This window comes from Hemitrygon akajei, chromosome 15, assembly GCF_048418815.1.
Source record: "Hemitrygon akajei chromosome 15, sHemAka1.3, whole genome shotgun sequence".
NCBI classification, from domain to species: Eukaryota; Metazoa; Chordata; class Chondrichthyes; order Myliobatiformes; family Dasyatidae; genus Hemitrygon; species Hemitrygon akajei.
Genome location: NC_133138.1, coordinates 82,407,865 through 82,423,366, shown reverse-complemented (window position 1 = coordinate 82,423,366; position 15,502 = coordinate 82,407,865). Strand labels below are relative to the sequence as shown.

The 15,502-nt window shown below is 42.1% G+C and overlaps 1 protein-coding gene across 1 annotated transcript in view; it reads left to right on the top strand.

Moving 5' to 3' along the window:
• The window catches only part of LOC140739509 (dedicator of cytokinesis protein 2-like), a 651,201-nt gene that overhangs the window by 543,612 nt on the left and 92,087 nt on the right, over positions 1 to 15,502 (top strand). Inside the window, exon 36 of the mRNA XM_073067873.1 lies at positions 987 to 1,027. Within this exon, the coding sequence (XP_072923974.1) occupies positions 987 to 1,027 (41 nt within the window). The remainder of the gene's footprint in view (positions 1 to 986; positions 1,028 to 15,502) is intronic.

The window sequence follows — 15,502 nt, the reverse complement described above, 5'->3', positions numbered from 1 at the left end:
GTCCAACATGTTATACTGATAAGGGAATTGAAGTGAAGAGTGAAATTCCCAACAATGAAGGGATGTTGCTCCAGTGGCTCATGAGTTCTTATCATCAGATTCATTAAATTCCAAGATCAACGGTCAGGTATGAGCAAAAAAATTACAAACTTTAGCCTGTAAACTGGTTTTATTTCACTGTTGGGTTCTCACTAAGAACCAAATTTCAGTAAATCTGAGCTGGCCAGACTACAGTCTGCTGGGCATAACTACACTACCTAGTTATTAGTCTATGAGTCCAACACAACTCAACGTCAAGGCATAAATTAATCCAGATCAAATCTGACGCACCTAGAGGTTAGCAAACTATTTTTATCAGCACTACAACTTATTTGTTGTTCAACAGCACCCCCCCCCCCACTAATCAGTTACACTGAGGCTTACTATTGTCTGTGACTTGTGAACTGAAAGAACATTGCCTGCAGCACGTGAAGGTCTGTTGATTGAATACACAATATCAGTGCTGACATGAAGCACTCAGTGACATTGGGGCCACTATCAAGAAAATGAATGCTTTAGACATGGAACCTTAAGGAGTTCAATATTAGTCAAGTTAGGAATCTTGACCTATAACATTGACTGCTCATTGCTCTTTCCAGAGCAACACTCAGTGGTTGAAGTTGCTTATTCACCTCCCTCCTCTCCTGCTCATTCAACATCTCTGTCCCTAGCAAGAGGTGAAGTGTTCAGGTTCAGTGTCTGATAAAAAGAGCATATTGAAAGTAATAGATTGCTTTCATTATCTCCAGATCTCATCTTAAAACAGGTCATTGTCCTGGTCATGGTGGGTGACAGGATTCTCCTGGAACATTTCGGGGTCAGTGTCTAGAACACAGAAGAACTTTGGGTCCACTACAAAGATTGATTGATGGTCAATCAATCACCCATTTAGATGCTATTTTTGTGTGTTGTTTAAGTAAAGAAATGCTTTTTGTTTGTGTCTACAGAATTTCTACAAGGATATTAATCGAGAGGAGATGTACATAAGGTATGTGGGTCAACAGTGCAGTGTCATATTTCACGAGCTTTTTTTGAATGCAAGATGAAGTGTAAACACTTGCCATTTAAGAGCTGCATATTATTTTAAAATGGAAATTGGGAACAAAGTAAAATATTGAGTAATCAAGAGGAAGCAAAAATGAGTAAAGGCAAAGATAAATCTTAGCTAATATCAGGCTTACAGTATGTATGTGCTGTGGCAGCTTTTCAGACTATGACTAAACCTCAACATACCTCTTCAGTCCTTACTCAAAGCATTGAAATGAATATCTGCAAGCAGCTTTTCTCAGCACCTGGAGATTTCTGGGGTCGAGAAGATCACTAAGATAGGTTGCAACTTATATCCCTAGAGCTCAGGAGGTTAAGGAATTATCTTATAGAGGCATATAAAATCATGAGGGACATGGATAAGGAGGATAGCCATAGTCTTTTTTTCCAGAATAGAGAAATCTTTAAAAACTAGACTACAAAGAAACAAAAGGAGTACAAGGAACCTTGAATCTTGTTGGATGGCATTTGAAACCAAACTAATTGAAAAGTGTGCATAGGAAAGCAATGTACTGTCCATAATTGTCTTACCTACATGGAACTTCAGTGACATATAAGACCATTAGACCATAAGACATAGGAGCAGAATTTGGCCATTCGGCCCATCAAGTCTGCTTCGCCATTCGATCATGGCTGATCCCATAGTCCACTCAACCCTATATACCCGCCTTCTCACCATATACTTTGATGCCCTGTCTGATCAGGAAACTATCAATTTCCACCTTAAATATACCCATGTACTTGGCCTCCCCCTACAGTGTGTGGCAGAGCATTCCACTGATTCACTACTCTCCGACTAAAAAATTCCTCCTTACCTCTGTTCTAAACGGTCACCCCTCAATTTTGAGGCCATGCCCTCTAGTTCTGGGCACCCCCATGATAGGAAACATCCTCTCCATATCCACCCTATCTTGTCCTTTCAACATCTGGTAGGTTTCAATGAGATCCCCACACATTCTTCTAAATTCCAGTGAGTACAGACCCAAAGCTGCCAAACCCTCCTCATATGTTAACGCCTTCAGTAACCTCATGTCCTTGGTGCCCTCTGAAGTTAATAGCCCATTTGGTTCCATAATTTTTTGTTATGATTCTGGAAAGAATTCAACAAATTATGTAACTAAATCTGCAATTGATGATTTTATAACCATATAACCATATAACAATTACAGTACGGAAACAGGCCATCTCGGCCCTTCTAGTCCGTGCTGACGCTTACACTCACTTCTAGTCCCACTGGCCCACACTCAGCCCATAACCCTCCATTCCTTTCCTGTCCATATACCTATCCAATTTTACTTTAAATGACAATACCGAACCTGCCTCTGCCACTTCTACTGGAAGCTCATTCCACACAGCTACCAATCTTTGAGTAAAGAAATTCCCCCTCATGTTACCCTTAAACTTTTGCCCCCTAATGCTCAAATCATGTCCTCTTGTTTGAATCTCCCCTACTCTCAATGGAAAAAGCCTATCCACGTCAACTCTATCTATCCCCCCATTATTCTAAATACCTCTATCAAGTCCCCCCTCAACCTTCTATGCTCCAAAGAATAAAGACCTAATTTTTTCAGTCTTTCCCTGTAATTTAGGCGCTGAAACCCAGGTAACATTCTAATAAATCTTATCTGTACTCTCTCTATTTTTTTGATATCTTTCCTATAATTCGGTGACCAGAACTGTACACAATACTCCAAATTCGGCCTTACCAAAGCCTTGTACAATTTTAACATTACATCCCTACTTCTATACCCAATAATTATTTCGCATTTAAGAATCAAGAGAGTTAAGGATACAGATGCTGTTAGGAAGGTATTTCTTGAATTTCGAGAGAAGATAGCTGAAAGCATACTCCCAGTGGTGGAGAACTAAATCAGGAATAATTTGGAGATCTAGAAGATTTGTAGGGCTTGAGGAGTTAACAGAGAGTTAGAGAAAAGAGAGTATGAGGGCACGGAGAGACCAAGATGAAGATTTTCAAACCAATGTACTGTAAAAGCAATGTGTGTGAACAGAAGCAGGCATAATGGATGAAGAAGGCAAGAAATTGAAATATGGACAGCAGATTTTGCAATGACACATGTTCAGAACAGAGATTTGTGTCCAGCCATCGTGTTCCGGAAACCATCATACATCAGGGTTTAGTTGCATCTGAACTGAGGAAGATGTGGATCTGGCTTTATGTTAATCTATCATCCTCCCTCTGTCAATATCCTCCATCACAGTTATTTGCACATCCTGATCCCATGGCAGAACACATGCACCAGAGGCAGCAGTGTACAGGAAGGAAGGATCACCTCAGGGAGTTCTCAGCATTGACCCAATTCCATGAAGTCTCCTGACATCAGCTTATATATTGTCAAGGAACCCTCCTTCTGATTACCACCTACCAACCAAAGTCAGCTGATGCATCAATGTCATTATTTTGAAAACACTTAGAAGAAACACTGAAGGTAACAAGGAAACAGAATGCATGGAGGTCTTCAATGACTATCACTGAGAGTGGCTTGGTATCTTTAACCACAACTGATGTCATCGTGTCCTAAAGGACAAACTGGGGTGGCAGCAGTTAGTGAGTGAACCAACACATGGAATAAACCTACTTGGTCTCATCCTCCCAATCTGCAGGTGGATTTGCATTTGTTGACAACAGTAAAAGTAGGAGTGACAATGGCAGTGTTTGTGGAGACAACTTTTCACTTCATGCCTGCACTGTGTTGAGTGGCATTTCACACCTGTACATGGAGTTGACTCAGAACACATCTGACTGATCAAAACTGGACATCTGTGAGATGCTGTGAACCAAAAGCAGCAAGAGCGATGTCATCAGCCATAGCCTGTAACCTCGTGGCTTGGAGTTTCCTTCATTCTACATTATTGTCAAGCCGAAAGATCACCCTGATTCAGTGGGTCGTACAGAAGAGCATGTTTGGAGCTGCATTACGTGCACCTATAGATGAGGTGCCTGCTTGGTGAAGTTACAACACCAGATTATATTTGTGTGAATCATCAGTTCATAGAATTTATCAGTACTACAAATGGAGTACAAGATCAGATCAAAGCTCTATAGTCTGATGGTGGACAATGGAACAACTTAGCACATGAGTACTAAAGTCAAGCTTATGCATTCATGACCCTGTTCAGTCAGAAGTGCCAGGTGCATTATCCATCTCAGCTTCTTCCTGTCGTCTTTACCATTTTTGAAGGTGGTCTTCAACCAGTTTGATTCACTGCATGTCATATCAAGAAATGGCAAAAAGCACTGTCTACAGCAAAGGCTCTGGAACCATGCAACATTGTGCTGTAGCAATGAAGACCTGCATTCTAGGCCCTATTTCCAATCCAGTACCAGTGCTTTTCTCATCACTGTTACAACGTTGGCATCTCCCTGAAGAAGTGTAAAAGAAAAAGCCGGTTAAATGCATTCCAACTATTTACTGCCCAGTCTGTCCACTCACAAACTCCACCAGATGGAATGTGTTGTATCGGTGCTGTTCAGTCCTACATCCTCACCAATAAGCAAAGGAAACAAGCTGCTGGAGGAACTCAGCAGGTCAGACTGTATTTCTGAAGGGAAGTAGACAGTTAACGTTTTTGGTCAAGAGCCTGTATCGTGATGGAAAGAGAAGATGGAGGAGGGAAAAGTGGAACTATTGGCAGAGGTGATAGGTGGAGGTAACAAAGGATTGCAGACAATGGAACCTTTATCTCATAGCCTGATTCCCCCTATTGCTTGCCAGCCCTTGCTCCACTCATTTCCCTTACCTCTTTATATTGGTATTTTCTCCTATATTTTTCAGTCTGATGAAGGGCCCCAATCTGGAAGTTTGACTGTCCACTTCCCTCCACAAACAGTGTCTGACCTATTAAATTTCTCTGGCAGTTTGCCTTTTTCCCAGAATCCGCAGTCTCCTGTTTTCCTATACTATAATATGCTCCGTGATGCCTAATTGTAATTTTCCAGGACCACTTGACTGTAGGCCTGACCTCAGCTTTGGTCCAAATGTGGACCAAAGATCTGAATTTCCAAGGTGTAGTGACAGAGCTGCCCACAGCTGAATGGCAACATTCGATGGAGAATGATATCAAGGAGCTCTGGCAAAACTGAAGATTTCACTTGGCCCATTATGTTCATTCTGAGATTTTTTCCCATCTACACAAATCTTATTTTCCTTTACATACCATCCTATGTGTTTTAAATGTCTGTCCAAGTGTCTCTTATATGTAAAAATTTTGATTGATTCTACTACATCCTCTAGCAGAGTTCTATATATCAACCACTTTCTGTGTTAAAAAAAACTTATCCCTCAGTTCCCATTTAAAGTTCCTTTCTCACTTCTGAAAACTATGCCTTCTTGTTTTTGATACCCCTTCTATGGGTTAAAAAAAGATCTTAACTACCTTTTTTATGCCTCTACCTATCTAAGCCTTTATGTTACTCCTCAACCTCCTACGCTCAACTAGCCTAATCCAAGTGGATCTTGCACTAAAAGTATAAACGATCCCTAGATCAGCACCAACTAGCAGCCTCATGGGAGTCTACTGGGAGCTGAGATGAGAATTGAAGGGAAGGGGAAAAATCCCACAGATATAATGGTATTGGGAGGTTTGGATGAAGAACAGAATTGAGACAAATCAAGAGGACTTAACCAGGCTCTAGAAAATGACCCATGAATTTGTTGATCTCAAGTACATTAAAACTAGGAGACATCCTTTCATCTGAAGTAACACAAGGTATTTTTTTTATATTGCACTAATCCTTGAGAAGCCCAAATGTGCGGATAAGGCCAGATGTTAAGTGCACCTTTCCACCAGTGATAACTTAATGAGCCAATGAAACTTACTCTGCTGTGAAAAATGGCCAATCAGTGAGGCCTGTATGAGTAAAATAATAAAGAATCAAGACTTATTATTGGCATTAAAAGGGAAAGATTTCCATTTATACAGTTTTTAAATGCTAAAATCTCCCAAGGTGTTTTTAATTAATGAAGTATAATCCCTGTTGTAAGTTAACATGTGTATGACAAGCTCCACAAAACAGTAATGTTTTTTTCACAGATAATTAAGTAGAGATAACTGTTGATCAGGACAATGAAGAACTTCCATGGTTTTCTGTGAATGGGCATTTCACTCAGCTGAGAGGACAGCTCTTGACTTAACTCATTTAATAATGAGTCGTAAGGACACAAGAGTCTAGAAAGGGAATAATCAATGGATGTCAGATGGGGTGCTGTGTGAAAGAATGAGAGGTTCTGTATCAGAAATAAGAAATTAGTAAGTAATTAGTCAAAGTTCAAAGTAAAAGTATTATCAAAGTACATATATGTCACTATTTAAAACTCAGTGATTCATTTTCCTACAGGCCTACTCAATAAATCCATAATAGAATAGTAACCATAATAGGATCAATGAAAGAACACACTAACTGGGCTTATAACCAGAGTGCAAAAGACAACAAACTGTGCAAATGTGAAAAGAAAGAAATAATAATAATAAATAAATAAGCAATAAATACTGAGAACATGAGATGAAGAGTCCTTGAAAGTGAGTCCACAGTTTGTGGGAACATTTCAGTGATGGGGTGTGAAGTTCAGTGAAGTTATCCCCATTGATTCAAGAGCCTGATAGCTGAGGGGTAATAACTGTTTCTGAACCTAGTGGTGTGAGTCTTGAGGTTCCTGTACCTTCTTCCTGATGGCAGCAACAAAAAGAGAGCATGACATGGGTAGTCAGTACAGGGATCGTTATGCTGCCATTCATGTGAAGCAAAAACATTAGGCACATCAATTAGAAAGACAAATGTATTATCTCTTATTGCAAAGAGTTCAAGTTCAAAGGTAACAAAGTCTTGCTGAGATTGTATGGGGCTTTGATGGATCCTCCTTTATGTCACTTCAGGCAGTTTTGGTTGCTGTACCTGAAGGAGGAAATGCTGTGCAGAATAGATTGAGCAGATGTGGGTGTAATCCGTTGGGAAAGAATGAGCAAATCTGACTTATACTTATAGGAGTTTAGAAATATTTGGTGATTACAGTGAGGCATATAATTTTCTGATGAGGATTGAAAGGGTTTAGCTTTATGATGAGAATTGAGCTAAAGTCTGTCAGAATTTCAATATATTCAATTTTGAAGTTGACAATTTCTTTTCGAGAGCGGATCAGTTGGGAAAGATAGATTGAGGGAAAGGCTCAGTTGTTTCCTTAATGAAGGAGTGGGTTAGAGAGTTTGTAGAATCTGTAGTATCAGGCAGCTGTGGAATCAAACCTTATACTTAAGGCAGAGGTTGATAGATTCTTGATTGGTCAGGGCATGAAGGGATATGGGAGGAAGGCAGGAGATTGGGGCTGAGAGGAAAAATGTATCAGCCATGATGAAAAGGTGGAGCAGACTCTATGGACCAAATGGCCTAATTCTGCCCCTATACCTAATGGATTTATAGTCTGATCCATGCTGTCTTCTGTATTTATATATTCTCATGAAAGATGCACCTCCATCAGTATAATGCTACCTCAATGCCCAACTGTGCTCAGATCTCTGACGTGAGGTTCAAACCAATCGTCTTCTGATTTAGGCGAGAACAACAACGGAGGAAATGTAGGTAAGTGGTAAATTTGACTAAACCCTACAGTGCGTACTGTGAATATTGCACTGTAAACAACCAACCCATCTCCTAGTTACGTTTCTGTTCTCACCCTTCCTCTTCAGAGCCAGAACAAGGATGGTATATTCCTTCTCACCACCCTCCACATTCAAAGGGTTATACCCAGGGATTTTCACCATCTTTAATAGGATTTCACCACTTGACTCATCTTACCCTCTCCTCCCCTTTTAACATTTCAAAGGGATAATTCTCTCTGCACTCCTACTCATTTTAATTTCCACCATCCATCCCTCTTTTCAATAGGTTTTCTCTTGCAGCTGCCAAACATGGAACACATTCTCTCTTCCTACAGGTCAACTGTACTTCTTCCTATGGATGCTGCCTGACCTGCTGCGTTCCACCAGCATTTTATGTGTGTTACATCCTTTCTTTTACCTTTTCTCTGCCCTCCATCCAGGATTCAGCACAGTTCTTCCAGGTGTAGCACCAATTCTTTTACATTTCTTCCAATTTACTGTTTTATTTTTGATGGTCAGAATGTGGTTTCCTTGACATTGAAGAAACAAAACCTAGATTTAGTTTCCCAGAATCTCTAGTTGTTTGATACTTTCTACCACTCATACTCTGACCTCTCTATCTTCTGTGTCCTTCACTGTTCCAATGAAGTTCAACATAAGCTTGAGGAACAGCATCTAATTTTCTGTCTGGGCAAATTATATCCCTAACGCTTTTGACAATTTCAGGTAGCCATCCTTTTCCCTCATATTTCAATCTGTTTTTGTTTTTGTCTCTTAGCATTAACATTAGGTAGGAACATAGACAAATAAAATCAAGATTAATTATCATTCAGACCATACACGGATACAGATGAATGAGACAATGTTCCTCTGGGGCCAAAGGGCATAGAATACATTCAAAACAGTGAGAGAGAAAAAACACACACACTCACATCGTTATACAAGAAAACACATATATAGTCCTGAGTGACATGCAAATTGACAGAACTGTTCCTGGCAATCCAGCCTGTCATTCTATCAGTCAAACACTGGAGGGCAGCACTTATGGGAGAAGCCAGCTCCCAATGGAATACAGACTCCACACTACACTGCCTCCAGTGTCATCTCACCTGGACTGCAGCAGCAGGCAAGCCTGTTCGAGGCCCAGTCCTCACTACAACCGAGGCCTCGCGACTGCTTCGTCACGTGTCTCACCACCAAACAAGGGATACAGGCTGGAGGGATCTTACAATCACTCATGGTTACACTGCACACTGTTTTCATGCACCAACTCTGAAGTCTTTGAGTATCAGGCAGCAGCATAGTCCACACCCAGGTCAGCTCCACTGAATCCCACCTGTACTGCCTGTCAGCTTCCCCTTCTCCAGACCAACCGCCGGTTTCTCCTTCTCCCAGCCCATCCACCAGCTTCCCACTCAACCCAACAGCTAGCTTCTCCTTCTCCTTCTCTGACCGCCGGTTTCTCCTTCTCCCAGCCCATCCACCAGCTTCCCACTCAACCCAACAGCTAGCTTCTCCTTCTCTGATCGCCGGTTTCTCCTTCTCCCAGCCCATCCACCAGCTTCCCACTCAACCCAACAGCTAGCTTCTCCTTCTCCTTCTCTGACCGCCGGTTTCTCCTTCTCCCAGCCCATCCACCAGCTTCCCACTCAACCCAACAGCTAGCTTCTCCTTCTCCTTCTCTGACCGCCGGCTTCTCTTTCTCCCAGCCCATCCACCAGCTTCCCACTCAACCCACCAGCTAGCTTCTCCTTCTCCTTCTCTGACCGCCGGTTTCTCCTTCTCCCAGCCCATCCACCAGCTTCCCACTCAACCCAACAGCTAGCTTCTCCTTCTCCTTCTCTGACCGCCAGCTTCTCTTTCTCCCAGCCCATCCACCAGCTTCCCACTCAACCCACCAGCTAGCTTCTCCTTCTCCTTCTCTGACCGCCAGCTTCTCTTTCTCCCAGCCCATCCACCAGCTTCCCACTCAACCCAACAGCTAGCTTCTCCTTCTCCTTCTCTGACCGCCGGTTTCTCCTTCTCCCAGCCCATCCACCAGCTTCCCACTCAACCCAACAGCTAGCTTCTCCTTCTCCTTCTCTGACCACCGGTTTCTCCTTCTCCCAGCCCATCCACCAGCTTCCCACTCAACCCAACAGCTAGCTTCTCCTTCTCCTTCTCTGACCGCCGGCTTCTCTTTCTCCCAGCCCATCCACCAGCTTCCCACTCAACCCACCAGCTAGCTTCTCCTTCTCCTTCTCTGACCGTCAGCTTCTCTTTCTCCCAGCCCATCCACCAGCTTCCCACTCAACCCAACAGCTAGCTTCTCCTTCTCCTTCTCTGACCGCCGGTTTCTCCTTCTCCCAGCCCATCCACCAGCTTCCCACTCAACCCAACAGCTAGCTTCTCCTTCTCCTTCTCTGACCGCCGGTTTCTCCTTCTCCCAGCCCATCCACCAGCTTCCCACTCAACCCAACAGCTAGCTTCTCCTTCTCCTTCTCTGACCACCGGTTTCTCCTTCTCCCAGCCCATCCACCAGCTTCCCACTCAACCCACCAGCTAGCTTCTCCTTCTCCTTCTCTGACCGCCGGTTTCTCCTTCTCCCAGCCCATCCACCAGCTTCCCACTCAACCCAACAGCTAGCTTCTCCTTCTCCTTCTCTGACCGCCGGTTTCTCCTTCTCCCAGCCCGTCCACCAGCTTCCCACTCAACCCAACAGCTAGCTTCTCCTTCTCCTTCTCTGACCGCCGGTTTCTCCTTCTCCCAGCCCATCCACCAGCTTCCCACTCAACCCAACAGCTAGCTTCTCCTTCTCCTTCTCTGACCGCCGGTTTCTCCTTCTCCCAGCCCGTCCACCAGCTTCCCACTCAACCCAACAGCTAGCTTCTCCTTCTCCTTCTCTGACCGCCGGTTTCTCCTTCTCCCAGCCCGTCCACCAGCTTCCCACTCAACCCAACAGCTAGCTTCTCCTTCTCCTCTGATCGCCTGTTTCTCCTTCTCCCAGCCCATCCACCAGCTTCCCACTCAACCCAACAGCTAGCTTCTCCTTCTCCTCTGACCGCCGGTTTCTCCTTCTCCCAGCCCATCCACCAGCTTCCCATTCAACCCAACAGCTAGCTTCTCCTTCTCCTCTGACCGCCGGTTTCTCCTTCTCCCAGCCCATCCACCAGCTTCCCACTCAACCCAACAGCTAGCTTCTCCGTCTCCTCTGACTGCCGGTTTCTCCTTCTCCCAGCCCATCCACCAGCTTCCCATTCAACCCAACAGCTAGCTTCTCCTTCTCCTTCTCTGACCGCCAGGTTTTTCCTTCTCCTGGCCAACTGCCACGGGTTCTTCTCCCGACCGAACGCTGGCTTGTCCTTCTCTGAACCATCAGCCAGCTTCTCCTTCTCCGACTCATCTGCCAGCTCCTTCAATACCCTAACCGGCAGCTCCAAACAATGAACAAATCACTGATGCGGCAGACCAGCTGTACCAATTGTTCTTGGAGTTCACTGTTTGACCACCAAGGGGCTGCTGCATTCAAACACGCTGTCATTTTACCAACAGGAAAGGTTCAGAAGGATATAGGTCAAACAGTGGCACTGGTATATATGGCTATCTTAGTCAGCACAGATGAATTGGAATGAAGGACCTGTTTTCAATGTTGTTTGCCTCCATGACCTGTCAATTCTTCAAGTATTTTTTTCCTTAACAACATTGGTCTGCTCTCTATTGGAGATGCATTACCTATTCTCTCCATTCATCCACACCCTGCAACACAAACTGGCTTGTTTCCTTACCTTTCCTGTTTTTTTTTATGAAGAGCTCATCATCTGAAATGTTAACTATGTTTCTTTCTCCACTGGTGTTACCTGACTTGTTGAGTACTCCAGCATTCTTTATTTTGATTGCCACTATGTGTAGCTCTTCAGCCTGCGGTTATGAAGTATTGTTAGTCATAGTTTGTCAGAATTGGATAGAGTATATATTGTGACTCCAAATCTGTTACAATTCTGTGGAGCAGACTGATGATTAATGGTTTCTGTCCTACATTCACGTATAAGTAACTAGTCCATCAGTTCCTACCAATAAGCTCTCCTTAAAATCTTGTAGGCATGTCAGTAACATCGGTGCTGGGAGGGAGTAGCTGACAATTGTAGCCTGCTCTGCCCTAAACTAAAATTAAACTCCCACAAGAAGCTGAAACTATGTATATTATTCATCAGGAAGACTGCTGTGCAAAGACAGTAATCTAATCCTTGCAATCACGTGGAACATATTGGAGTTTTACTGCAATGGTTTATAATGTAATTGAAGCCTTTCAATTGAATTACTGCCTTGTAATCACTCCAAGGTATTACATCTAAATGAGTGAAATTGTTCTCTAATTCATAAAATTTTTCCAAAGGTTCCCGTGAGTTATCTGAATTGTCTTCTTATGTTTATTTGTCAATCCATTCCCCATTGTGTTACTAGCCCTGAGGGTTTCTTGCCCTGGAGATCAGCGAGGGCTCCAGGATTCATTCCATCTCCCATCTGCCAAAGTCTAGGTTTGACCAAGCCACCAGTTGTAACCTTTGGGCAGGCAGACTGGTATTTCCTCCCCTCATTTTTTAAGGATGGATCTCTTCCAAGATGCACATAAGTCACAGGAGGAACGAAGGTTCAATAATATAGTAATGGAGTTGAAGATCCTTGTATAGACGTATATACAAAGAAGATTAAAATCTTAGAGAACACCATACAATGTAAAAGTCTGTAACTTAAGTGAGAAAGGACACAATCCTGGAAAGAAAATCACACATTGTTATGGCATCTTCTTTACTCCTTCCTACTGTTCAAATTTACTCAATAACAAGTCAGAGCTTTGATGAATTTCAGTTAAGTTGGTTAAAGAAAGCAGAGTTAACTTTGTACAACAAATCTTCAGCTACCAAATACAACACTTCCTATCAGATTGGGCTGGCAATAATTGTTATGGTATTCTGTAATTGTGTCATATCAGTGTGTCTTCAAGAACAAGGGATGAAGTAAGATGACACCATTAAGTGACATCTTCTTGTATGCAGCTCCAATGGGAATCATCAAATATTCTCGTTTAGGAACACTACAAGTGAAATCCAGTCACAGCCATGGGTACTTAAATAAGCAACATCATTTTAAGATGCTTCAAAAATCTATCAAGACTTAAAATGAATGAACCTCAGATGGCAGACTTGGGTTGAGAGTTCCCCTTTAAGAAAGTGGAAGCCGGGATGCCGTTCGAGTCTGCAAGTTCCATCAAAGTGCAAAGGGTTTAGACTTCCATTCCCAACTATCCTGCTGTTGAATGTACAGTCTCTTCAAAAATAAAAATCAAGACCTCAGAGCAAGATTACTGTACCAGAGGGACATCAGGGACTCCTGTGTACTCTGCATTATTGAAACATGGCTCACACCCACAACTTAAGATGCAGCATTGCAGCTCGATGGCTTCACAATTCTCCACAAGACTTTTAAAGAAAGAAGAAGAAGAAGAAGAAGAAGAAGAAGAAGAAGAAGAAGAAGAAGAAGAAGAAGAAGAAGAAGAAGAAGAAGAAGAAGAAGAAGAAGAAGAAGAAGAAGAAGAAGAAGAAGCTATTTTTTTTAAAAGATAAAGGAAGTGGAGTTTGCTTTATGGTTATCCCATTGTGATGCACAGAACTGGTGTTTCTGTCCCAGTGCTACTCATCTAATTTGAAATATAAAGCCATCAAATGTCATCCATTTTATCTGTCAATAGAGATATCATCATCCTGGTAAAGACGTATATTCCACCCCAGTCTAATGTAATCAGTGTACCCTGGTGCCTTCCCATTATTGTAGAGTATTTCAACTAGGCCAGCTTGAAGAATTCTCTCAACAACTACCAACAGTCTATTGTCTTTTGAACATTGGTTGTTCGTACATCCTGCTGGATGTGGTTTTTCATTGATTCTATCATGTTTCTTGGATTTACTGTGTACACCTGCAAAGGAAAAAAATCTCAAGTTTGTATATGAAGACATATATGTACTTTGATAATAAACCTACTTTGAACTTTGAACATATCATCTGTGGAACCAGAGAGGCTAACATACTTGACCACTCCAAGGAGGGATGGTGTAGGGGATAAGATTATCATATAATTCAGTTGTATTAGTCTTGGAAGAACTGAACCTTTGAATACATCATGCATCAGAGAGGCCCAGTAGGATGTTACGTCTCTGAAGACCCTCTAATAGTAGGATCTTCACCTACTTGGTCTCATGACCTGAGGTTCCCAACCACACGTTATGGGCAACCATAGTGATGGACTCTGTGTTAACACAGGTGAGCTCATTAAATCAGTATCTCAGGAGCTGAATGCCACTCTCAGTAAGTTGCAGCTCACACTGTGCAATTTGCAAGGTGTCATCTCTGGATTAAAAAAATATTGTGCAGTTAGCAGCTAAAATGTGAGTGTTACCTTGTCCAGTTTCCAGAATAAAATGTTTTATCTGGATACCTTTCCAACCATAGTATTTTTACCTCAGGTTCCTGACAGTTAATTGTTCAATCCTGCAATCTTGTCAGAGTGAACTACAATTTGTCAGCTGCTCAACAGTCACAGATTCAGACAATATGAAAGGTACAGTTGTCCCATTTTTGATGCCCACTCTTGAAGCATAGCATTTCTCCAGCAGCACAGTATAAACACTAATATAGGTTTACTAACTTCAGTTTGGACCATAGTTCATAAGAAAATGGGAGCAGTGATAATCCATAAGTTCCCTCAAGCCAGCTCGGCCCTTCAGAAACTAAACTTCAATATCACTTCAATTCTCCAAATCCTGTGAAACAGATAGAGCCTATAAATCTATACTTATTGTTTATATATTGTCTGATTATTGTTAGTTCATGGTGAATAGAATTGCAACTTTTTAAACCCCTTACTTAAAAAACATTTCCCAAACTTTTATATAAGCTCAAACTTGTATTCCTAAAGCAGTGACCCCTTGTACTGAAAACTTAAAGTACTGCGATGCATTTTAAGGTGAGGGAGAAGATATGCATTACAAGTCACTTGAAAAACATTAAATGAACAAATAAATTAAATCTTCCTTCCCTCAGTATGTGTATTAGGAAACAGACTGACTTCCTCTTGAAGAGTATTAGCTCATGATTCTGCTATCAGGTGTATCTACACAGAGAGACACACTTATTTTTGTCCTTGTTCTTAAATGCGATGATTTTCCTTTGAACTGATCTGTCTCTGCGTGAGCTTATCTCAATTCTCAGGGACACTGATCTCAAAACTACAACTATTGCTTCCAAATCTCTCTATTGTCTCACTTTCCTAATCTTAACAAATTTCTGCAGTCCATTAATGTTCACGCCTTCAACTCCCTAAAATAATCTCCCCTCCACAAACTTCACATCATGTATTCGACCTTTAAAACCTTAAAGTCTCCCTAAAGTCAGAATCTGCCCTACTGTTTCCTTATGCAATTTAATGTCACATTTTCTTTGACATTTGATAACATTAAAATTGGTAAAATTTGTCCTGAACATCTGATTCACGTACACATGGCCTAATAAACCACTTCACATGTATCAAATTCAGAAACAGTTTATATTTAGTGGATTGATCCTTGACTGCAATTCCCAAACCTCCTCATAACTGATGAGCACCAAGTACAAGTGTCAAGATTGAATAATAATCAGAAGATGCTGAAATAACATCTCCAAGGCATTGAAAAGTGAGCTGATCTTTCTTTTCATAAGAGCAGTCCCTCCTGTCTATTGCCAGAATATTCTTAGCTTTTGAACCATATATTTCTGTGTACTGAACATCAAT